Source organism: Harpia harpyja, chromosome 10, assembly GCF_026419915.1.
Source record: "Harpia harpyja isolate bHarHar1 chromosome 10, bHarHar1 primary haplotype, whole genome shotgun sequence".
Classification (NCBI taxonomy): Eukaryota; Metazoa; Chordata; class Aves; order Accipitriformes; family Accipitridae; genus Harpia; species Harpia harpyja.
In genome coordinates this window covers 32,681,569-32,707,730 of record NC_068949.1, presented here as the reverse complement: position 1 = coordinate 32,707,730, position 26,162 = coordinate 32,681,569, and the positions used below count along the sequence as shown (strand labels likewise).

General features: G+C 45.1%; 1 protein-coding gene across 3 annotated transcripts in view; it reads left to right on the top strand.

The window, feature by feature from the left end:
• Window positions 1-26,162, top strand: part of SH3PXD2A (SH3 and PX domains 2A) — a 269,424-nt gene that overhangs the window by 104,452 nt on the left and 138,810 nt on the right. For all 3 annotated transcript variants that reach the window (XM_052798568.1, XM_052798569.1, XM_052798567.1), the window contains exons 4-5: window positions 5,314-5,390; window positions 14,980-15,071. In XM_052798568.1, coding sequence (XP_052654528.1) covers window positions 5,314-5,390; window positions 14,980-15,071 — 169 coding nt within the window. The remainder of the gene's footprint in view (window positions 1-5,313; window positions 5,391-14,979; window positions 15,072-26,162) is intronic.

Below are 26,162 nucleotides of genomic sequence, written 5' to 3'. Positions count from 1 at the left end.
AGCCCAAAAGGAGAACCTGTAACTGCATGAGGGCTAAATTCTTTACTCTTTTTTACCAATGCAACCCCAGTGTAACTGCAAAAAGAGTCTGACCTCATCTCATAAACAAACTCTGTCTCTGAGCAGTTGATCTTAGGTGGAACACATTGCTTGGCAATAGACATATACAGATCTGGTACCTCCCAGGTTGTCGGGTAAAAAGAGGAGAGAACCAATAGCCCAGTAACAAGAACAACATGGAGAGGCAGAAACAGGAGCTTTTCCCTGCTCTTAGGAGACAGCTGACTGACAGAGCCTCCACAGGTGGAGCTTCTGTAGTCAGAGGCAACACATGTCTCTCTAATCAGATGAGACATTACAGTATTTTTAATGCACTCATTAGTCTTCAGGCTGTCTGCTGTTGAATATTTATCATATGGCTAGCTTCATGTATTGCCCTCTGAAGTGTGGTGATGGTACTTGAAGTAGAAGATTAAATGTGAATATGCATTTGTCTATTGTCCCTTTGACAGTGGGTTTGGGCTCTTCCTGACCTCTGACAGACGCTCCTTGCATGAAACAACTGGTGTCCTTAGACCAATCCGTCACCTAGATGTCCCTTGAAAGGAGACTCAGGCTCAGCAATCAGAGAGTAAGAGCAATAGGTGGATCTGTTCTCTGGTAGATTTGGAAAGGAGCGAAACAGCAATTTCCCTGCCTCCCTGTTGCCCCTGCCGCAGCTCCCACTCACCGCCTGGCTCCCAAGAGCAGCAAAGCTGGCAGCTCAGGGCTGAGCCACTGGCACAGTGGTGGGAAGATCATGAAGACATGATTCTCTAGAAGGTCTTGAGGTCTAGATAGGCAGCACCTCCCCTTGGCAATGAAAGGTGTGATGAGGAGATTTGTTTCAGAGGCTGTCTTAGAGCTTACAAATCACCGGTCTAGGTCAGTAGCTGCTGTGACAGCTGGCAATTGCTGTGATTGTAGGGACTGTATAGCTTTTGTCCCCCTCCCTTGAAAAGGAAAGACTGGATTCTCCTGCTAGGCATCCCCTCGGGGACTTCTAGTGCTTCTCTGCTTAGTGATGCTTGGTGCTGTCCTGCCTCCAGACTGTGCTCCACAGTGTCACCAAGCCCACCAGGAGCTGGGCTTCTTCCCTGCACGAACTACGTCCTTGACCATTACAAAGCATTGGGCTATGGACCCTTCTGGAGTGTGTTCAGCCCAGACCTATAGGCTAATGGGAGGACCAGAGTGTTGGGGTCCTTTTAGGGCTGTTTGTTCTTGGGGTCCATGGCACTTGTTAAAATCTATACTACTCCAAGTATGAGGTTATGCAGCAATAAAGTGATATTCAGAGGATACCTTTAAGCTTGCAGAATCAGCAGCTGCCAGATAGACAGTCTCCTGCATAGCTTTATTATTCCCACTTTGTGCACCCGCTGTGTATACAGGAGGAAACTGAGGTCTTGTGGGAGAAGAGGTGTGTGGTCGCGGAATTAAAGACTACATCTATATATATATATACACACAGAGAGATGAAGGGATGACTTAAGATGCCCCTACAATGCTAAACCTGATACTTTGCCTCTTATCCACATTAATTTCCTAGGAATAATATTTTCTTTAAAGAAAAAAGGATAAAAATAAATATTGTTATCCTGCATTAACAGCAGGGCTGGAGCCCTGTGTCTTCCCCACATCTCTCTTTCCCAGTGCTGCAGTCCTCGAAGTCCTTCCTAACATGTGCCAGACCTCCCTTGGCCTGGTCCAAGCCTGGCACATTGGTGAATGAAGTATTTGCAAGAGGCAGCGCCGTCCTGCGTAGCCTATAGCTTCACATCTGAGTCTAAGACAGACTTCCCGTTCACTTCCTAGCTGGGCTGTAGCATGGTTAAAAAGCTGCTCGTCCTTCTGTAAAAGGGGGGTGTAGTGCCTGAGGAGGATTAAAAGAGCTGCAGTAAAATTCAGGAGAGAGGAAGCAGCACTGTATGTACTCACGTAGAAGTAGATCCCTTCCTTAGAGATGTGGAAACTACCCAGAGGAAAAGCCAAGCAGCACATAAACCAGTACTCCACCCTCGCAAGGAAATTGCCTGGGCTGTTCTGCATTTACCGGCCACCCCGGGACTTCCCTGCTTCATGTTAGTGCTGCATGAAATGCTCCTTTCCACTGCCGTCCTGAGGGCTCCTCACTGGCTCTTACATGGCCCCGCTGTTCGGCTGTCTGCCTGCTCTTTATTTCTTTATGGTGACCCTAACTACCTCGTTAGGCAAAGCTTTCCATTAATGGGGTCTGTGTCCAGCGCACCCACTTGGAGAGTGTAAAGAGTGTGCAGCATGGGTCTCTCAGGTTACCTTCCTTTTCCAGTCCCATGGGACCTCCCTTGCTTTCAGAGGAAGACCAGTGGAATTGGGGGAACTGGAGAAAGCAATAGTAACTCGTACTGCATCTGCAGTGGTTCCTGCTGGTTGGTCATGATGGCTTTGGCCGAGCTTCTGTCAGCACAGTCTGTCTTCCCAGAAAAGGGGAGAAGCTGGGCATTTGGGAAGTTGTCCCTCCTAAGAGGTGCTTCAGTACCCTGGGCAATGAGACTTCTCTGCCTGAGGACCCCCAGGATTTGTAAGGGCATCCCTCCTTGCTTCCCACCAGAACTGAATGTGTTTGCAGAGTGTCCTTGTTTTTCTTCTTGCTTTTTTCTTTGTTGATTGCTATTCTATGGTGCTCTAAACTACTCAGCCTTCTCCAGATCTCAGTTTTGAGTGCCATACTGGGCTGCGCAACTACAGATCTTCCCCATGGCCCTCATCGAGCCTTTTCCAGCTTCCAGTATCGGAGGGAAAATCTTCCTTTTTCTGAAAGGATAAAAATGGAAGCACCTTTTGGGCTTTGCTTTGTCCTAACACCACAGTCATCCTGATATTTTCCATCTCCATTTAAGGACTGAATTAAGACTCATCATATCCTGGGGTCTTTTTTGTACTCTGTGTTTAATATAACGTTCTTTATTATATTTATCTTGTTTCTTATGTTTGAGTCTTTCATTTGTTATGTTACTTTGAAGACTGGGCCTCCCTGTAAACTGTCCTTTTAGGAAAGCTGAATTGCATTTACAAAAGATCTTTAATGTGTTTAAGTCTTTGGTTCCTTTATGTTTTTATATGGACACCGGTTCGACTTTTGACTCGTGGCTTGAACTGAAAACAGGAAAGCGAGAATGTTTCCAAAATGTTGCTTTCTCTTTGCAGTATGTTTATAAAAGTTGCAAATAAATACCAAGATCTCCCACACTAGCATTTCTGGAGCACTGGGAAAGGAACTAGTCTTTTCTCTACAGCTACCCCCACACCTCTTCCCCCCCCAAAAAGCAGCTTACTGCAGTTATGCAGTACAAGTACAGTGTGATCCTAGAGGCTATCAGAAATAATAAGAAATGTTTTGAAATGCAGGTAGTTCTCCCCATTTACCGGACAGAGAAGCAGGAACGCAGCAAGGTTTTGGTGTGTCCAAAGTCAGTCAGTGCAGGGAGATGGAAGTGCCACCTTCCTTCTGCAGCAGCCTTTGGCTAAATCGCTAAAGCTCAGATGAACATCTTGGACACCTATTGAAGATTTTCCCCGTGCTCTGCGACTGCATGCCATCGCATCCTACAGGGATGGCTCAGCACCAGCTTTGTAATGAGATAACCACAGGGAACCCAGAGAGATAAATTTATGGCACTAGGAAACGGCTTTACCTCACAGGGCAAACTGTTTTGTTGCCAGAATTGGGGATGGAGATAAACCACTTTCTCCTGTCTGAAACAAAAGGCTTTAACACCTTCCAGATTAGCAGCTGTGGAAGAAAAGGCAACCAAAAGGGGCAGAATCTGGGAGGGTTTAGAGCCTCTGCTACTGGACTGTTAAAGGCTGCCATTTCATTAACCTCTCAGCTTGTGTAATCTTGACAAAATCAAAGCCACATAATCAGATTTTGGATCTGATTTCATTTCCTAGTCCATTTTCTTATCCCATGATCTATGGATCAGTATCTTATTTGCCTGTTGGCAGAAGAAGTTTGGAGCAGGGGTGGTATATATGTCAGTGGTTTTTTTACGTAGGCATTTCATGGACTAAATAATGCTGGCAGATACTGTTTTCTTCCACCACAAGGAGAACATATAATTTTTTTTTGTCTCATTACATTAAAAGAAATACAGGACAAAAGAAAAAGGGAAGAAAACCACCAAAAAAGGCTATGAAGATATAATCCCTTCTAGCCAAAAAAATACCAACTCTATGACATCCTTGTGTGTGGGGAAACTCAGCTCCTAGATTATTTTGATAAACTTTGTTACAATCAGTTTCACACAAAACCGAGCTGTTTATTTAATCTTAACTGCTTGCAGATATGTCATCCAGTAAGGACACTGAGGTTATTATTTTTTTTACTTTCAAAAAAAGAGAGTTTGTTTATTTTTCTTCTATTATTTGGTTTCCCTCTGTAGATTTATAAGGGCTCTGTCACCAACAGCCTTGTATTTGCTCGTGAGCTGGCTGTGTGGTTTGTCTGCCTGCAAGGGCAGGAGCATCCACAGTGGGAGGCAGCTGAGTGGGCAGGCATGGGGCGTAGATGGAGCCCGCGTCCACCCCGGCAATGCTCCCTGCTCTGCCAGCACGGACATGCCAAAGCAGCCACAAAGTAGAAAAGAGTCATAACATAGTGTTGGTCCATTCCAGGATAATGCCACCACTAAAAGGGAACCAAAACTTCTTGCGTTATCTGTAGGATGAAATCAGAAAAACTCCCTCTGCCCCCTGAGTCACTGTGGTCCCCTTTCGGTGGCTCACACAAGCGGGACTTTGGTGGCAGTCACTGAGGTTTCAGAGAGCTGCTGTGCCTGTGGTAGTTGTTGGCCGTGTGCTGCATCTCCTGTGCAAACTTAAGACCAGCAGCATCCAGCTGCAGGAGGTGCCATGCATGCTCCTGTAATAGCTTTTGCCCCGTGTCCCTTTGCTGCCTGCCCCGCAGTGTGTTTGTTTCTGTGCAGTTTGCTCCGAGGGCAGGAGCGGATCTGCCCCTCACACCTCCTCTGAGCGTGCCGTCCTGTCTGTCTTGTAGCGATGGGGGACCGCAGTCACACAACGCTGCTGCTGTGTGAACCCCTCCAGTGCTGGAACTCCTCCACTGGGGACATAATGGGGTTGCAGAGCTCAGCCACCGGCACTGCCGACAGCTGTGGTTGGAGCCGGGGATGGAACCCCGTCTGCTGAGCTTTCTGCTCGGTGCTGTTGCACTACCCCACATGGCAGGCGATGCCCCTAACTCTCCCCTTTCCTCTGTTCCCTCCTCAGGCAAGATCCTGTTCCGGAGGAGCCATGTCCGAGACGTAGCTGTGAAGAGGCTGAAGCCCATCGACGAGTACTGCAGGGTAAGAGCTCTGGGGAAGCATCTGGCAGGCCTGCTGCCTGGGGGCTCATAGCCACCACCAACGCTGGGCTTTCCCTGCGGGATACTACTAAGAGCTTCATTTGTGTTGTGTCCCTCGTAAGGATGGTCCTTCCCAAACGCCGCTAGGACTACCAGGGCAGATGAAAACAGGCTGCTCTTTGCTCCCAGGGTCCTTGCAGCGTTTTAGCCTGCAAACTTTATGCACCGGATTGGTACCTCATTTATTCAGTAAAGGCCATAAGCCTCATCTGGCCGAAATGTGGATTTTATTTCTACTTCAGCCTCTATAAATGCAAGAGTTGAGCAGGCAGAGAGGCACAACTAAGATGGCGTTTTCTTCTGCTACCTGCCCATCTGTCCCCCAGTGCCACACGAGGGACAGTGCCAGCTGGTGCAGCACTGGGGTGGACCGGTGGCTTCCAGGAGTGCTTCTCCAGATGAGTGAAAGCCTGGAAATTTATTGCAGGACAGAAAAGCACAGCTGTGTTGAGAAGAAGGTTAAGTCACCTAATCTTTCCTTTCTAGCTTAGAGTTTATGATTTGATGATAACTAATCCTCTGACAGTAGATTAAAAGTCATTTCTAAGGAAGGCGGATACCCAGTTTTTGTAGAGGTATCGAGCGCGTCAGCACATAATTTAAACCCCAGGCTTCCTCTCTTATTTCCCATGGGGTTTTCTTTCTGTTTTTAGAAAGCCAGAAGAGCAGGTGGAGGGGAAAAAATACATTCCCAAGAACTTCTCCAGTCAGACATTTGCTCATCCAAAATTGGGAGCAGATCGCTGAAGTGCCTGAGGCATGCTGGGGAGCGGGGGGGGGGGGGGTGGGGGGGGGGTGGTGTGTATGTGAAACCCATGCCATCTGCACACCCCTGGGCGAGGAAGCTGCGATTAAAGTTTTGTCTCATGAGATCAGTCTTTCTTGTGCGACAGCTAATGCACTGTCTTCCTGCCTGTGGCCGAATGGCTCTCTTTAAAATATGTAGGGTCTCACTGCGTCCCCAGCCGCCCTCCTTCAGACAGGAACTGCCGGCGACAGGAGTGGTGAGGGCTGATGTCAGGGTTCACCCAGCAGATGCGCAGAGGAGAAAGCAGTGACTTATGCCGGGGGGCAGCTGCTTCTCTGGGACCCCTTTGTCCGTGCCCCAGACAGACCCGACCTGACCCAGCTGGGCCCGCTGGTGCCCTGCCGGTCACAGCCAAGGGATATGTCGTGGCGTCGGCCGCTGGCACGTTCATTGACACTGCGGCGCTGTGATTGCTGCCCTCCTTCTCGTTTCCTTTTTTCTCTCCTGGAGAAGTCTGGCTCAGTTCACTCTGGTTCAGATGCTACAGGGCAGATCTACTGCTGCTGCCCAGCTCGAAGACATGGCTGGATGCTTCCCCAAAGCCAAGCTGTTTACTTAACCTATTTATTAACAGACATTGCTTTTATGAGCATAGACCCAGCCATGTTGGGTTAGCCCAGTTTTCCCCAGCCCAGTGTTTCCTGTCTCCAGCAGCAGCAGCCACAGTGGTGCCCAGCAATGACTATGACAAACCTATAGTGACTTCTCCAGAATATTACCCCAGCTTCCAGTCATCTCTGGCTCATCTGTGCCTGATGTAGTGTCTTTTTATTTCATTTGCAGTTTACTGTAATTTGTCTTTAAATTGCCTCTGTCCTTCACAGTAGAAGATGCTTAAATCTGGATGGCACTGGAGAGCGAGGCTTGTAGTCACTGAAAAGCTTGAGAGCAGGCACTGCATCTCGTGTCTGTGTGTGCTTCAAGAGGGCTACATCCTCCTTAGTGTCTTTCTGCATGGGGTGTCAGGTCTTTAAGGAAGGAGGGCCCTAGCTAACTCATCCATCCCCCTGGGATGTATCTTGTTGGAGCATGTATGACTGTAGTTGTGCCTGAACAGTCTGGGCTGCAGGTAGGTGAGTGCTTCAGCCAGTACTGGCAAGTAAAGGAATGCCAAACTTTTTTTCCATCCCCTGCATTTGACTCCAAATCCATGCCCAGACATTAATTTGTCCCCAGTGTGGATGGTAGGCAAGCTTGTGCCCACTCTTCAAAAACAGTATAGAAGTAGCTATGATGTCCTGCCTTTCACCAGATCCAGTTATGGGCTGATTTCTTCGCCTTCTGCTCCAGCTTCCTCCTAATTACAGAGAGTAAATGAAGATGGTAGTTGGGCACACCATTGCCTGGCACAGGACGTACCCAGTCATTCTTAAATCCCACAGCACACAGTTGGTAACCTGTGTAAATAAACAGAGGGACCTGAGAGTTGCAACTCATAACCTCTCCCAACCTTTCTAAGTCTGCACATTTTGTGAGAATAAGTTTTTCTTTTGAATATTTATGGTTCATCCAATTTGCATTTATTCAAAGAATGATTATCTTATGTTATTGCTGTTCCAAACCCGGCCCAGGATGTGAAGGTCCACAAGACTGAAAATAATGATGAAAATCAGGCACTGAACTTCAAAGGTACAAAGAATTTAGGGAAACAGCTTGTAGAATGGGAGCTTCTTGGTACAGTGAAGTCAGTGGTAGTTCTGTTACTGACCTTCATCAGGGACAGGATTTTATCTCTGGGGCTTAGCAGGGGCTTAAAATTCAGAAATGCTTTCTTTCTACCTTCACTGAAGGTCACCAATTATAACGTTTCTGGGAACATGACTTTCATAATCTTACTGTAGTCTTTCCATCCCAATATGAAGTTAAGTAGGAATGACAGAAGGCTGTGAATTGGGAACAGAAAGTTAGGTGGTGAGTCTCAACCAGAGTGGCCTCATTTCACCAGCCTAAACCAGACACAGGATGTCTCTCCATTCAGCTTAACTACAGAGGGAACCTGAGTGACTTGCTTAGCTCCGATGCTAACTTCTAGAAAGCTGAAGTGAAATGCAATGAATACTCTCTTGGTATAAGAAGGGAATTTTTTTTTTTTTCCCCACTAGTAAATTAATCTTACTTACTACTGTTTCCTACTCTGTAACAGCTACTGGTGCATGTGCGTGACTTGAGAGTGGGATCATGCCCACCTCTTTGGAGGTGTGAGCTGTTTTCTGCATTTCTTCCCCTGTCCAGTGGATGTTTTGACTCTTTAGAGAATTGTATAGAACTGTAGAGCAAGAGCATCATTTTGACAAGTTCAGTCCTGCTGCTATAAAAGAAGAGTGCAAAGCTTACGGCCCATGCTAGTCCTAAAACGAGTAGGCAGACAACATGCTTAATTTTGAAAAATTTAGAGAATTATGCTGGAATGATGTGGGTGAAGTTGGTGGAGAAAATCTGACATGGGATAATACAATGAATAAATAAGTCAATAGACCTTTGTCCACTGGAATCTCTGAGGAAGCAGAGGAGGGAGGCAGGTTTGGATGCAAAGTTCGTGGTAATTTTTTTGCCAGATGTGGGTTCTCCATCCATTTCACCTGCCCTGGAAAGAAAAAGCGCAGATGGGCCCTGGCAAATGAGCAGTGCAAATGTTCGACCATTTGTTGTTTTGTTTTTGCAGACTGTCTCTGACAGAGCGTGGTGATTTGCATGGCTGAGAAGCAGGTCTGACTTCTGCTGTTTGGATGTGGTGGTGTTCTGGCACCGGGCATAGGCGCAGTGACAGGCAGAGGCTGTCTGAGAGTTTGTGGGGATACTTGGCAGTAAGGGGAGGTCTGCAGAATGTTCTGTATCAGGGGCATCAGCCCTCTGGACCCTACAGCATGGGCCTCCCGACCCCTCACTCTTGGGTGATTCTTCATTGCATTGTACCAGCTTAGAGAAATGCCATCACAGAGGTAATTAGGCCAGTGGTTTTGCTAAGGCCGCAAGAAACTTTGAAGTTGCAATGAAAAACAGAGGAGTGGGACACACAGGGGAAGATATCCAGGACTTTTCTTATCTGTAAACATGAAAGTGCAGGGTCTGGATGTCCTTACTGGTAACCTGAGTGAACTACCAAACAAACTGTGTTTTGCCAGTAAATGTGTGCTACCCACTGGAATTGGTATCTCTGGATGATTTCCCTCTTAACTGTAGGCTTGGAATTAGTTTAGTGTGATTTAAGGTCTTCTGGGCTCATTGGACCTGGTTTTCTTAATTTGTTTAGGAGTTTTTGCCAATGTGAAAGAAAGAGCAACTTCATAGCCTTGCCTTGCCAGGGGCATTTTATTTATTAAGCTTTTGATCTCTCAAACACACCTCTGGTGTGTGCTTGTCCAGTATGTACCATCCTGTGTTCAAGAAGGACCTCTGAGGTCGGTGGTTCACAAAACCACTCTGGGAAGACTCAGGCCAGCATTTGCAGACTTGCATCTTTGTGTGTGTTGGTCCTAATTGAGGGAAGCATCTTTGTGCAGGGAAGCTGTTAAGATGTGAAGTCCCATTGTCATAAAGACTTACCTGAATTTGTCACATGCCTTCATGCTGTCCCAACTGGAGGTGGATTTAAGTAGAAGCTTACAGGCTTTTCTGTAGTGTGGCTTGAGTACCCAAATGCACGCCACCTAAATAAGAATTAGATGAGCAAGTCACACCAGTGCCAGGAAATATTGATCATTCTTTTATTAATGTCCACAGTGTGAGAGACCACACTTCAAAAACATAATTACCTGCCTCTTGGTCTCTCAGTCCTGCCTCTCTTTCAAGGTTTAATCCTTGAACCTGTCAAGACAGATACACAGATGTTTCTGTCTCTATCCATTGTACAACTAAGCTGGTGCTGACTGAAGATGGAGTAATAGTTAGTTGTAGTCAAGAATGAGAGTTTAAATGAAAAACTTTCAAACTTTATCTGTCATTTTTTAATCTACATTTCAGAATCCTGATGTGTTTAGACCAGCTGCAGTAATGAGAATTAATTGTTTGCAATGCCCCTTGGCACCTGGAGTAGACCCTCGCTTTCCATTGCCTTATGGTCCTTCCATGCCAGAGGCCCAGAACTATGTCCCAGTTACTTCCAAAATTCTGCACCTTCTTTTTTTCCTTCCCTCAGCTCTTTACTTATTCCTACATCTCCCCGCTTCTTCTTCAGTCTGAGTCACCACTATGTACTCTTCATCCATGTCTCTGTCTGACACTCAGTGTTTGCCATCCAACCTCCACACTTCAGTGCTTTGGGTTCAAGCTTAGAGTTACTTGAGGCTCTCAACAAAACAGAAATGGAAAGGGTTTTCACTTAGGTGAAACAATTTATTTCTCTCTTCTGAGAAATGAACTATTTTAATTGCACCTTGCCCCTTGCTGGACTCATTGCCATTCCCAAATGTCTGGCACTAATGATTAATGTTAATTGAAATGATAAACAATTGAGAACAGGATGCTTAATATGAAAAGTCAGGGAGTCACAGCTATGCGGTACGGTCAGCTGTCTCTGTGTATTTGTGTGCAGAGCTGGGATTAACCTCACTGAACATTAGGGATCCAAGAGCGATATATCTGAACTCCCTCAATGGGCTGCGGGGAGAGACAGTCAATGATTCACCCCACCCAGAGCTAGACATATGTGGTGGGATAGGCAGAGCAGCCCCTGAAGGTGCTGGTCTTTCTCTAGCGATTGTACAGGTTGATAAACCAGTGTGACCAGTCTCCCGTTTTAGACTTATAAAGTTCAGTGGGGTGAATATCACATGCCTACACGCGCGCTGTATAGCTCTACATATACATGTCTGTGTGCCTGTTTTTTATAAATGTATCTGCATAAATGCAACACAGAGCACTCAGTGCATCCTTACACATACCTGCACGGTTTTGTACCCATGTGCATGTATTTTGTGGAGCCTTTGAGCTGTAACATAGTCCCACGGGGCTGTCTGCAGTTCAGGTGACCTTAAGCGATGAACCCCTGCCTGTGCCTGGTGCTCTGATTCGAATGCTGTGTGCGGCGTGCAGCAGCCTGCCTGCAGATGAGCTGGTGCTGTGTGAGTAGCCGGCCGTCCCCAGTGCCGAGAGCTGCTTGCTCACACCCTGGCTGGTGTTACAGCTTTTCTAATAGCCTTTCGGATCATCCACTCTGCAAGACTGTCTGAAACCTGTAATACAGAGACAGACATCGTCACAGGCTGAAATAACACATAAAAGCATACCTCCTAAGGAACGTGTGAGGTCTGAGCAGTGCACGTCCGCCTTTGCATGCTGAGTAAGGCAACATGCTATTACTGATAATACTTGGTGGTTGTGCAAGGTTGAATTCTGCTCGCTGGCACTTTTTATCTCTCACCTTTCCTGTGCAAATTCCTTGCTGTTTCTGGATGCTTACTGTTTGTAGCTGTGTGCATTTACCTCTGGTTTCCACTTCCCAGGAATAATGTCACTTCCCTATCCTTTCCATCCTTTCACCATCTGTTGTCCTCTTTTTCTTTACCCTTCTTTCTTTGACCCTGCAGTCTTTCCTTCAGGCTGTTGCAGCTCTGCCCTGGAACTGTGTTGCTGGAAATGCCAGAAACTTGCATTTTCCCCTTGCAGAGTGACAGTGGTGTCCCTCATCTCCTCAATGCACTTTCTGTTAGCTTGCTGGAATTGCGTTGGACTTGGCTTGCTCCTGGGTGGATGTTGCGTGTTTACTGAAGAGATGTTTGTTTCTCAAAAAAGCTTTGCTGCTCCCTGCCACTGTCCAAAATCAATAGACCGACTCTGCCTGGTTTTACTCCCTTGTTTGCACTTTCTTAGCATTTCTTAGCCCTTCTTAAAGCTTTGTTCCTTAATCAAAACAAGGAAAAATTGACTAGCTGCAGACTTACACCTGAGTTCCGTGAAAAACACGCAATGGCAATTTACTACCGAGTGGATTTCATTTCACCTCTGTGCACTGGGCTGAAAATTGCAGTACTTTGGGAGGTGATTCAGAAGCAGGAGAGCCTGCCCTGCCCCTGGGCTGCCATGTCCGTAGAGTGGGAAGGTGGATAGCTGGGTGTGGAAATGGCTTCGGCTGATTTTTATCCACTGCCTGTGAAAGCCTGGAGTCACGGATGTGCTTTTCAATTACCCCTCCCCGGCCTGGCAGGACCACAGTGCTCCTGGATATTTCCAGGCAGGGAACCACTGATTCAGGGGGGTCAGATTTCCTAAGGCTTCTAAAGATTTAGAAACACAAATCTCCATGGCAGCTTGGTAGGATTTGTGCTCCTCCATCACTGAAAACCTACTCTGTGCTCCAGCTCAGTATTGACATCTGTAGCCTGGTTTTTGGGAAGGGTGAACACCTGTGACCTGTAGGGAAGTGGTGACTCTTTGAGAAGGTGTCTGATGTCCAGGACCCCCTGCGATAGGTATAACTTGGGTATTTGTGTTTCCCTAGTAATGATACATATCATTTGCAGTGCTTGCTCTTGCCTCATTAACTGCACAAGATCAAGCCCTTTGAGATTTCAAAACACACTGTAGATATTAAATATCTGAGCCTCATAACCTTTCTGCGGATTAGGTAAGTGTTATTGCTCAGCATTGTAAATGGGTAACTGAAGATTTATCCCTGCTGAATTTGATGGAAGGAGGTTAAGTAACCTGCCCGAACTGAGAAGGGCGTTAGTAATAGAGCCATCACTAAATCTCAGCTCCATCCACTGTTGGTTAGACAGCATTGCTTCTCTATGTAAGTCTGTCTCCTGCTTGAGATGCAGATGAACAAAACATGCTTTTAATATTGTCTATGTCCTTGTTAGCCTGTGCGGGTGAGGCGTTACTCTGTCTTTCAACATGCTGTGACTGTTACTATTCCCGGGCAGTTCCTAACTTCCCAGTGTTAGTCCTGATTTGCCAGCTGGATGCATGCATTTATGCACACTTGGAATAAGGGCAGAGAGCTCACACCTTTGTTATGCTTTTAGGCAAGATTGAGTGGATAGCAGTGGGGACCAGGGCATCCTTCTTTCAAATTAAAGCACTTGAGTTTTCCACCTGTTACGTTTCATCCTGTGGTAGTGCAGCAACCAGCCGTGCTCTGTACACATGCCCCAGCACTTGGACCTGCCAGGCTATTGCCCGGCTTCTGCATCTGATACTGCTTCCTTATTGCGAGGTATCTCTTTCTGCTCTATAGTGCAGTTGCATGTGACCAAAGGCCAGGGCCTCATTCTTCACAAGCCTGCTTATATCAAATGGATTTTCCTTGTGTTTTTATAACATGCCTCCACCAGGGAAAGGAGAGCTGTAGGTGTGGAAGTACTTGGCTCTGAATTTCAGGCCACCTCAAAACAAGACCTCATCATCTAATACTGGAGACCTGCAGCTTCAGAGCAGGATTTTTTCATTTTTCAGCTCTTTTGTTTCACATCCCCAAGCAGGAGTGGTCTTGGAAACAAATCTGGTGACTTCGAAAGCCTGGTTAAAAACAGCCGTGAGGGTAACCAACTGCCCTATCCTGCCTTCATGCTTTGGCTGGGCCTTCTGGTGTGTCTGACCAAGATCAATCAGATGTCTCATGGGTTAGTATAACCAGTTCGCCCTAATGCACCTTCATTTAGCTCTGGTGCAGTTTTTCATCCATCTTTCAAGATTGTTTGTCCTACTTTCAAGTAGCAGAAAAGCCAGACAATCTCATTTTGTCAAACAGGTTTACAGCACCTCTAAGAAGCTTGGTCTATATTTAACCTGTGGCCTATTTTCAATGTAACTTAGCACAGGAGGAGGTGAACACCAGCCTCTTTTCCTTTCCTGCTGGTCATTTCTGGAGGCAATCTCAGAGTCACGTCACTTAGAGCTGCTGTCCCATCTCTGTGGGCTGAGGACAGCTCTTTGGCCTCTTTTGGCACCATAAAGCTCTAGATTCTGAACAGCAAATTCATAGCACGTTTCTGCCTTGTGTGCTTCTCTCATTGGTTTGAAGTCTCGCTTTCCAGTACACTGCAACGTAATGTGGTTGCTTCCCAAATGGTACTTAACTATTGCTGAATGCGTTAGTGCTGCGTACCTGTGCCTTGCAGAGTGCATGGACATTGTTAGCCACGATGTGATGTGAAGCCTTCTTCATGCAGAAATAGCCTCTCTGCCTTTTTTTTTTCCAGTCACTTAATCAAACTTCCTTTCCTGTTAATTTACGAGCAAATGGTTGTTTGGTTTGTTGGGGTTTTTTTTAGCAAACTGCTTTTTCTGTTGACAGTGCTTAATGGAAAGCTTTATGGAGCACATTCATCTGTTGTATTAGTGGGTGTTGAGTCTGTAGATTTTCACTGCTTGAATTTGCATGCATTGGCATAAAGCGTGTAAGCCCTAAGCACTGTTTAAGGTGCTGTGCGAACACATATCATGGAGACTGTCCCGGCCACACAACACTTATCTACTCAGTGTTATGGTTTTGCACACGTGGAACAAATTCTGCTTTTGCACACATGGCAAAAAAATTACATTGGCTGACTCTAAGAACCATTGCTTGTCTCAGTTCATTGCATCCTACTTGACATTTGCAGTCAAGACATGGTATTTCCATTCTTCTCAGGTAAGTAGCCAGGCATGATGCTTTCCTTTTGTATTCCCTTCCCCCTGCCAGGACTGTTTTGCCTCCTCTTGCTTGGTAGTTCAGATGTTTGAGGCCATGTTTTGAACTTGACTTTTCTAAGTGCTTCTCCCTCCCTGTTTCGTTTTGCAGGCGCTGGTTCGGCTTCCTCCTCACATTTCACAGTGCGATGAAGTCTTCAGGTTCTTTGAGGCTCGCCCAGAAGACCTTAACCCTCCAAAAGAGTAAGTGCTGTGATGGATTTCCAGTGCTGCTCAGTTCATTTTGATTAGCGGGAAGGAAAAGGTCATTTGGTTTTATTACTGCTATAGGTGTGGGAAAAGATTTTGTAGCTTTCAAGCACTACCTAGAAAATGCCCAGCAATTATGTAGAACCACGTTGGGTGTGTGGAGGACAGGGGAGTCAAGCAACCCTCAGACACAATTTTCAGCCATCCTCCGCCCACCTTTGCATTGTTTCTTGCTGATGGTTCTAATGAGAGAACCTCCCCTGGCTTGTGGGTTTTACATGATAATTATCACCAAAGAGTCATTTAGTTCCCAAAAGCATTGGCTCAGCAGCAGGGGGAAATCCTGCCAGTAAGCACTTGGCTCATAATTACCAGCTGCTTCTTTAAATGTACTCCTGCCCAGAGATACTTAGTTATCTGAAGGGAGCAAGATTGTGGTCCAGATCCAAAATTGTCTCTGGAGAGTCTATTCTTTCTAAGCAGGAAGCCAAGAAAAAGGCTGGGAAAAGAGTTCCCATTGAATACGAAACAGAATTGTAGCCTTTACCTTGGAGCAGACAGGCTGATTCATGCTGATGCAGTCAGGGTTCAGAGGACTAATTTATCCAGGGAAAGCATTGGCAGGAGGGTATTTACAAGCAACTGTGCTGCCTCGCCTCATATTTCCTTTTCTCCTTCATACCGAACAGGATGTATTTTGCTGTGCTCCGCAATAAGATTTTGACTTGGTCCCATTGTGTTTTGTGCTGCTTTGTTGCACGATTTGAAACTTGATTGCAGGCTGTGTTACCGTAATTTGCTTTCTCCAGTGTTTGCACAGCCCATTAGGTAAGGGGAAATGGATGTAAAGCTTTTGGGTTTTGGGAACTTCAGCACACACAAACCTGTAGTTAGTGGAAAGATTTGTATTGGCTTCAGCTACCTGTTCCCATGCTGGTATAGAGGAGAGGACCTTTGCAGTTTGATTTCCCCAACTTTGTCTCTTGCACATACATGGTTTTATACAAGGGGATGTATTAGCATTTGTATTAAAGAAAACACTGCTAGCATAGCAGAGGGTGAAGTCTTTTTTGAATGAGAGAAAGAGCAGTTTTTAAATCAAAGGTCTGAAAAAAGAGCTGGTTTTCTGTTGTTTTTTTTTTTTCTAGCCAGCTTTGATTTAGAAAAATGTCTGCGGTGAATAAATACAGTTGCGTGTTCATTGCTAAACACATATTGCAAACTTAGAAACCATTGCAGCAGGATATACCTATACTCTTGAGACCTGCTGACCATCACAGTTTCCATTTAGTAAGAAGGTTCCATCCTTTGTAAGAAGGTTTGCAGATGTTGCTTGATCCCACAACACCCCTCTGATGCAAGGAGGCATCCCCATGTCCCAGGCAGAAACAGACACCCAGAAGAGGAGTGAGGTCCCCAGGGTTATGGGAGAGTTCACCTGGAGGATCTCAAATGGACCTCAGGAATCTGCTTTAAATGCTGTTTAACACTTCTGTCTGCTTTCTGTACTGATACGGACCCTAGAGCATTAGGCCTGAGTAAAATAGGGTCAGGACTGGACCTCCGCAAGGCAGGGAATGGGGACCGAGGCCCACCCCTGGGCTGGCACTAGCCATTATGGCTTGCTTTCTCTTTTCCCTCCTACAAGTTGTTGAGGGACGTTTGCTGAGCTCCCTGTTCAACAGCCTTGCAGCAATTTTCAAGTTATCCATTCGCTCCCCCCCTGGAAAAACAAAAAAGGCTAAATGTTCTCAGCCCAAGCCTTGTGTCTTATTCCAACCTAGTAATATGTGTGATTTATTTCCCTGGAAAATGTAGAGCAATAACCTGATTAAATCTCACTTCACTAATGTCTGCAAGACATTAATCTAGCTGGGTTTAAACAAATCCTACCTCGTCTTCTGTAAGCAAACAGATCTTAGGGAAGGTGTCTAAGGTTTCTGCTGGGAGTGCTTCACAAAAGATGTATTGTTGAAACTGAAGATTAGTCTCTACAAAAAGATGATGTAAAAGCCAACAGAAATATCTTAGTGTTTTTCTTCTGTGAACTGTGGGGGAAAGGAGGAGATCTGGGGCTCACTGGACCACTGTGTAGGGTCCGGGGGAAGGACACCTCCAGGGCGATTCTCAGCCTCAGCAGTCACTGCAGGAAGGAGCACGATCAGCCACAGAAATCCCCAATTTATTCCCTCATTTTGCTACTTTGCCAAGCCCCTCCAGAAACAGTGAGCCAGTGGTGCCCAAGCCCTATGAATTCAGTCTTCCCTGGACCTCTTGGTCCATCCTTCATCTCACTGGGGGTGGTAGGGGTGTAGCCTGGGGGCAGCATCTAGACTACCCTAATTATTTTATCTATTTCTTCAGCTGCTTCTTTTAGCCCTCAGTGCAGAGGTGGTTCATATATTGATATACCAGCATAGACATGCCATTCAACTGGCTGGATTAAAAGAGAACATATATTGCCAAGCGAGGGGCTCAGCCACCAAGGGATGGCAGAACAGAGTTGCTTGTGCCGCCTTCATGTCTCCTCTCTGCACAATGAAATGGTCTTTAGTTTCATGATCACCTGCTCTGTTTTTCTGCAGCAGCTCAGCCTCATAAGACAAAGCCTGACCTAGAGTTTAATTAACTAACTTTCAGGAATGTAGCCTTAATCCCATGGGCTTTTGGGTTGTTGAGCCCAGAGAGTCCACTGAGTTATTGCCTGTCTGTAGAGCAGTGACTGAGCATGTGCTCCCAGCCAGAAAAACATGGAAGCTTAAACTTTGAGGGAGGAGGCACAAAAAAGTCTGGTTTACCTGGCAGGTGGGATGCGCGGAGAGGTATCCATGCCCTTAATTTTTGAGCCATGACTCGCGATGAAGCGTGTGCAGTAATTTATGGATTACTGCAGTAATTCGGCTGCGAAGCTGTGCCCTTCGCTTCTGTTCCTATTGTCCTAAAAGAAACCAACATCTCCCTGTAGTCCCTTAGGCACTTTTACAAACGTGTTCCTGGCTTCTTCCTTATAACTCTTCATCTGCCCTACCCTTGCCTCCTCCCTGCTTCTGTGTACTGTCCTGTCCGGGTTATGCTGTGTTTGGCTTGCAGGCTGCTCCCTACAGGGTCATTTCCTACTGCTGCTGTGCTCTGATTGCCCGCAGTGCTGAGCAGCCCGCAATCCAGCTATAATAAAAGCTGGGCTTTCCCAACACTGTTCCAATCTGGCCGATTTGTTCAGTTGGATTCGCAGCTTAGGTTTTCTGTTTCCTGTTTTGGTGACGGTCCAGGCTTTCGAGTCCTGTGACAATAGGCAGAAGGTGTTCCTTTCAGCCCCATTAAACCTCTTTCGAGTACAGCAGCTTACAGGCAGATAGCTGGAGAGATGTCTCAAGAAATCACAGCGTTTGAACCAGCTGACAGTCTCCTTTGAGTCTGCTCCTGCTGGTGGAGCTGGCTCCAGGTCAGATAGCTCCCAGCAACAGGTTTCCTTCATGCTGCATGGGAGAGACCATAGGAGGACACACAGTCCCTCCATGGGATAGTCTGGGAGCTCTCTCAGGCTGTTTCACGTGGTGGAAGCGTGGCCTTTGTAAGGGAGCCGGCACACATTGGGAGCACTGATGTGCAAGGCAGGGTTTGGAGCTCCAGTGCCAGTGTTCCCAGGGCAGCCAGTTTTCAACTGCTTAGGTCTGTAATATGTGGTATTTTAGTGTTTGAGCAAATGTGAATGTATATAGGCAAATGGCTGGGCTTGTGTCTTTTACCATGCCCATGTAAGGACCAGATCCTGCATTGCTATGGGAAAAGATACTGTAAGGTAAGAAGGAAGGGCATTTTTATTTATCCATTATTCTAAGTTAAAATACCATGTCACTGAAAGCCATTCATTTACTGGATACTTCTGTTAATAATTATAATTACTGATAACTAAGCCAGAGGTGGATTAATTTCAGACTTCTACTGGGGATTTAAATTCAAGGCTGAGGTCAGGCCAGGGCTCATAGTCAACAAACAAAATCTCAGAAACCATTTTTTTAATGATTCTTTTTTTACTAGAAATAACAGAAATACCCAAAGAGTAGGATTAATCAGTTAGACATTGCATATGGTCCACTGCTTTTAGGGCTTTTTTGCAGGTACGTTCAAAGTATCGCAGCCAGACCACTCATGTGTGAGTTCGCTTTTTCTTTCTGGGTCTGGATCCAGTCTAAAAAGCAGATCAAGAGCCAATGATTCAGTTCTCCAATACTCCCCCTGCAGAAATGCATGCAGACTCAAATGAGACTTCTGTTTAAACCACCACTAATAATACTAACAGCTGAATTTAAAACAGTGTTCGGTATCTGAGAATATTTTTCCTGTAAGAATCATAAAGTGGTTTTCAAACAATATGCAAATCCGGGAAAACTAGGGAACTTATTAGGTATATGACATAATATTATGAGGGTTGATGCAGAAAATGGACTTAATGGTGAAGGTGCCTTTACTGAAGAATAGAAATGCTTTATTGTGGTCTGTAGCTATGGGCTTTACTGATTGTATCTCTCACATAAATATTGGTATAACACTCAGATACTCAGATGCCAGGCAGCCACTGTAAAACGGAGGCTGGATTCTCCCTTTATTCTTCATGTATTACAAATTTCTGATAAGGAAACTGGAAAGAAGTTGCCAGGGTAATGCAGTGACCATGTTAAGGAAGCATGCTTTAGTTTGTGAGTCTACCAGTGCTAAAGCAGAGTTCCCTAATACGCTTCTTTCTATCCATAAGCATGACTGTGTTTACATATGACTATTTCTGTTTCCCAAGTGTACTCTGATCTGCCCTGCAATAGCAATTCAATTACCTATTGGTAGAGGAGGAAAATTTTTCATCTGTAAAATATCTATATTTATTCTGATTTGTTTGATATTATACAAATATTTTCTCTTCTGTTTCATCCCTTATGTTTCTTCCCTTATATTTCATCCCTTTAGAATTGTGTTTCCCAACACATTTGATAGTTGACTCTCTGAGCAGATGTGCTATGAGGAAAGATGTCATTCTTTTTTTGTGGTTGCTGTTTCTACAGGAATTATAGTATAGGTAATTTTCACATTGTTTAGGAATGTGGTCAGCACCATTTTATGACAGTCGGTGTTACAGTCTGCACTTGGCAGTGGTATTGTGACTGCTCAGTATTAGGGAAATTCATTCCACTTGAGAGGTGCAGAATGGAAATTAATTTCCCTAAGAAATGCAAAATCAGAAAAAACATGGAAGTTTTATTTTTATGTGATTTATCAGCTGGGAAGTAAATTGTAAAACACAGAGCAGGAAAAGCTCTGAATAAAGATGGTGGCAGGATAAGGCAGTTAAGACCCACTGTTCTGAAGGGAAGAAAAAGTTAATATTTTCAAAGAATGACTTAATTACCTTCACTGAGATTTAGGTAGCTAAGGATGCAATAACCTGTTAGGGCTGAGTTTGCCAAGAGCCTTGCTTGGCTACTCCTAATTAGTCATCCAGCTCTCACTGATTTCAGTGGGAATTAGTGTAGTAGAGCACCTGTGTTTAGTTTTTCAAACGTGCCTGTTTTAGGGCTGTATTTACTAGAAATATTTGGCCTCACCACCTAAATTTGAAATGGTGAAAATGTTTTTTCGGCTTCTAAATCACAGATGTGCTTTACAGTATCCTGCCCATAGTGTGGGACTATCATAAATCTGTGGCTGAGAGGTCAGGCAGCCTTGTGCCCCAGAAATAGAGGAGTGAAGTGTGGCTGATTCCCAGTTGTGCTCCCTCTGACCCGGAGAGCGGGAGCTCAGTCTCTGGGACCTGGCTGTTTTTCAGATGGGGCTCTAGATACCCCAACAGTGTATGCTGCCTTTCAGCAATGCCTATTACCATGATCTTTGGGAAGGTCTCGCTTGGAGATTGTTATCTTAAATAAACTAAGCCAATGGAGGGATGGAGGAGTCTCTAGGAATGGAAAAAAAGGAAATAACAGATGCGTTACTCGTCCTCTTCTTTAGTTACACATGGGACTTTCCCTTTTGTTTGCAACATATAAATGATTTGTGCTGGAATATCAAATGGAGGATATTGAAATTTGCTACTGGCTCCAACATTGGTGATACCAGCAAATAACTCAGCCTTCCTGAGAGAAGATTTGAATCTTTTTACTACTTATCCAGAAAATAAAAAAAGAAATTATATGTAGATAAATACCAAACAATAAACCTGGGGGAAAACATAAACCACATTAAATGAAATAGGCTCAGCAACCACAAAAAAAAGATGTAGAAGAATGACAGTTGGAGCAGCACATGTTACTGCTGTTACTGTAGAGCAAAAGCTTTTATTCCTTGCCTTGAATATCACATTTGGGTTTGCTTGTGCTTTATAGGTCTGACTGTGAAAGGACACGGCCGAGAGGAGCAAAGATAGTTTAATGTACTGACGCTTGGCATTGGCGGCCAAGTGCACAGAAATAGCTTTTGCCTGGATTGGTTATGAGCATGCTGCAGGGTTTAAAAGTGGCATGCTGTCACAGGCACAGGATGGATTAAGAATAACCAGACTTATCCAAATTCCATCAGAACGTGACTGAGATCAGAGCCTTGCCGACACGCTGCTGCTTCAGCAGCAGCCCCGGACACTGCCTTCCTGGGGCCAAACACAACAGTAGTGTCAGTGTTAGTAAAAGTTTACTGTTTATGAGCACAAATTCAAGACAATTTTTTTTTCTTTCTCTGTAGAAGAGTTGGGACCGAAGAGGTGTTTTGAAATGCAGAGATGTTGGCTTTAGAAAAGCTAAATGCCAGGCCTGTTGCCTCAAGGGCCTTTTCCCTGTCCAGTAATTTTTGTCCATATCCTAAAGGAACAATCACTGCTGATAATTTGCCAATGCCTATTTTGTAGATTAGAAAGTGATAGTTTGCTTAATGTTTAACTTAACCCATAAAATTCCTTCCTTCAGTCAATGTTGGAAGAAACATTTCTTCCAAAATCTGTCAGGAAAGCCTGTTCTGCTGGTGCTTCTATATGCAAAACCAATTAGGGAACCAAAAGAACAAATGTATTCATCTGGCATGGGGGGAAACCTGGGCTAACGAGGCAGGATTGGAGCAGAACCAAAATAACCGGATTCAGAGGTTATCAAGCTTGTTGTGAAGGATTTGGGGCACCTGTTATCCTTGAGCCTTCCCTTCTAGAAATGTTTGGCTCAGTGCCACAAGATCTTCTGAAAGTCTCAGTTTAAAGACTGGTGATGCTTGATTTGATGCCCCAGAATAGGGGCAACCCATAGGGTTGAATCACCCATGCTGTTAAACACAAAAGAGATCTTTAGGTCCATGCGGAAGAGAAGCATCTGGTCCTGCTGTGCTTTGTGGATAAGCCTGGAACTGAGGAGAGAAAGAGGGATGGGGACTTCCTCTTTTTATCTGGATTTCTTGTTCTTGGGAGCCCCTGCTAGCAGGTTAATTGAATGCACTGAGGTATCTGTCACCGTTGACTCATGACCTGCCAGGCAGGAGGAGATGGGGTGGAGTTTTCTTTTCACTAACATGACAGAATTTAATATAGCCTGTCTTGTCCTCTGTGTGTCACGTCTCTGAAAAACAAGAATAGGCAGCTTATGTTACAAATATAATTGTATCATGGAGAAGAATCCAGCTTGTCATTGCCATGTCTATATTTAATATGGTCGCACTATTGTTTAATGAAGATCTTTTTCCACTCTGAAGAGGAGGGCACTAGGGACAGACGTGCTCAATGGGGTGTTTGCTGCCAGAGTGATAAATTATCCCCCAGTGGCGCCTGGGGTCAGATGGGACTTTGCAGTGCTCTGCGCTTCCTATTGTTGATCGCTATGTAATTTTGACATTGCTTATCTGGAGAGTCCCTTTATTTTTAATGCTGTTGAGGATCAGTAGCCTCACTGCTTATAAAAAGAGCGTTTTTCTCGTGTACATGTGCCTAGTGCAACCCTATACGCGATTCTGAACTGGTTGGGGGCAATGTAAGACATCCCATTACATTTGATAGGGTTTTATCAGGCTGTACTATATGTTACAAGAGAAGGCATTGCTTAAAATGTGTTTTAATGCTGTTGACTACAGGCCAGGTGGAGATGACATCTCACATTTATTTAAGGTGGAGCGTTTCTGTCTAAACACTGGGAAGTAGGGGTGATATTTCCTTGGTAAACAGGACTTTGAACTCCAAGAGTCTCTGGTACTGCCTTTAGCATGCAGCAATTGCCACTGAAGAGAGAGGAGGAAGCGTTAGCAATCAGAGTGTTGAACAACAGGTAAAGCAAGTCAGATCTTTCTGGAGAGCCACCGCCTCCTGCTTTGAATTAGGAGGAGAGCTGGGCTTCCTTTCTGGCTGGACTGTATCATAACACCGTGTTAGACAATTATTGTTTGGTGCGCCTGGCTTCACCTGTTCACCCCACGCCACCAAAGGATTTATGCTGGAAATTCACTTCATTACATACACAGGGCTTGGTGTTTCGTGTCCACAGAGTTTTGCATTCAGCTCCCAATGCTGTTGCTGTTTAAAATCTTGCTTGTAGCAAGCCTGGAAAGAAAAAACATTTCTGGCAGTAGGGAACTGTCCCCTGGAGCGCTGCATGCGTCCAAGATGATATGTTTTGCTCTGTCCTTCTGTCTCTTGAGAAATGGGGTGCCTTCTTTAGGACTTAGGATGTATAAAAAATACCAGAACTCAAGTGGGTCTGGCTATAGGAGACACAGTGATCTATTGGTAGATTCATTTCCACCCTTTCCATCTTCTTGACCAGTCTGCAGCTGACTGTCTTTCATGCATGCTGTTCCCAGAAACACAAGCAGAGGATCAAATAACAACATGTTTTGACTCCAAACTCTGGAGTGACTTATCATGTTATCAAAGCTTTTGATTTAATTGAAATTTCACAGATAACCCTAGACCTGCTTTTAAGTGCAGACTCAAGTGCCAGTGGGAATTCAATTAAAACCCTCCCCCTGCCTTTTAATGCTTGCATTTTGTTTAGGAGGTTTATGGAAGGGATTTGCTACTGCTTATCTTTAGCTAGAGATGTGTGTCTAGGTTCAAAGAAACCCTTTGTCTTTGGGCGACTTTCATTTTCCAGTTATGCCAGAATTTGATTGGAACGACCCTGCTGACAGTAATGGACTATTCAGGATTTACACTGATGTAAGGATTGCAGAATTTGTTGTGTTAAAAGTAGAATTCTTTCCTTGTTTCCATTCGCATCTCTTAAAACAATTGGCCTAAGCTCAGGAAAGATGTTCGTTTAAACAGACCTCAGATATATTCTGAATAGAGGATTGACTGTGGCTTTGCAATCCTTTAGTCTAATCTAATAAATGCTGGTTATTTGCTGGATTCTTGCAAGCTGTATTTGCTTCCCAGCTCCAAGGAGTTTTAATAGCCACTCCAGTAATGCTGACTGCAGTGCACTGTGGTGAACCTCAGAACATTGTATATGTCTGATTACATTTGCTTTCAATTACAGTCTTGTGGGTTTGAAAAATCAGAGCAGTTCAGGCTCATTTGGGAACCACCGCAAAAAATCACTAGTAACCTGAGATACCTAGTGCTTGAAACTATAAAAGAAGAAGAAAATGGGGGCCAAAAAATGTCTGGTTTGCTTTATGAGACGAGACCCATTGCAACAGCTGTGGGGTTAGGATGGCAGGGGCACCATATCTAACAGATAAACCTTTTCCTTTCCCATCCAAGCATGCTGGGAATGAAGTGTGAATGACTCATACCAGAGACAACGTTCATCAGAGACTTGAAGCTGTCCTGGTTCACTAGTGAATTGGCAATGTTGCCATGTTTGCTGCTCCCTGTTGGATAGGTTGCTGGTCTCAGTTCTTTTCCTAATGATTAGAACCTCACCAATGTTGTCCTCTCTTGCTAGGGGAGCTGTAGAGTTCTTGAGGATGTTAAGATTAAATTAATCTTCTTATTTCCATCAAAATGCAGTATTTTGTGGAGATATTGATTATCCTCTAAATCTGGCTAAAAGAGGAGCTTTCTTTTCAGGAAAATGTTTTACCAAAAATGAACCTCTTGGTTCCTGTTGAAAGATGGTCCCAAAAGCCAGACTTTGGATAGTTTTCATCATCCCTACTGAGCAGCAGGATGGCTGTAGAGTGAACAGACATGTACAGAGACATCTGACAGACGACTTTGCAGGTGACCCCTTCTGCAGTGGCGTTCAGGTCTCTGGGTGCTGCATGGATGGGACTTGATCTGCCGTTCGCCATGCTGCAGTGTGTCTGGTCCTGCCTACTTAATGCCTCACTCTTCCAGCGGGCAGCTCTGGGAAAGTGTCAGTCACGTGGCTGATCCCTTTCTCCCCTGCCAGCATCTGGCGAGCAAAGAAGGGGCTCAAAAACACATTAAAGAGCAAGCCCTGGTGCAACACTTGTTTGGGGCATTATGAATTTTTGCTAAATAAAAGAGGAGCAGGGAGGGTTTCACTGTGAAAAAGCCCAGCCACAGCGGTATGACACCAGCAAGGGCACAGTGAATTTTCACCCCAGGTGAGGAGAATGATTTCAGCTGTTCTGAACTTAGGACCAGAAGGTGGGATGTAAAGCTGTCGTCAACCCCCTTAAATACAGGCAAATGCAAATAAAGTATGCAGACTGAGTAACTGGGGTAGCTTTTACTCTGTAGCGGGGACCAGTACATGTTGCCAACGTTCTACATTTCTTCCTACAGGATGGGACATTTTAGCAATAGAACTCCCAGATTTGGGGAGGCATGTGGGTAACAAAACTGAGCACTTTCCTTTCTGTGGTCCCAATAATAAAGTTCTTCAGCTTGCACATAACCTCTGCAGTCCCTGTAGCCAGTAACCGGGGTATCAAGGCGTCTTGCTGGGTCTGGATTAGTTTCTTCACCTCCATACATATCTTTACAGTGAAGTTAAGGGCGAGGGGCAGCTAGAGAAAGCTGCAAGAGTCGTTCACATCCCTGCAAACAGCTTTAAACTCTTCCAGCAAGAAGTCAGTGGAGAAGTATCTTATTGTTTGCTGGGTCGTCTCAATGCACAAAGCAGGGCTCTGTTGGACACGCACTAACAATGTTATTAA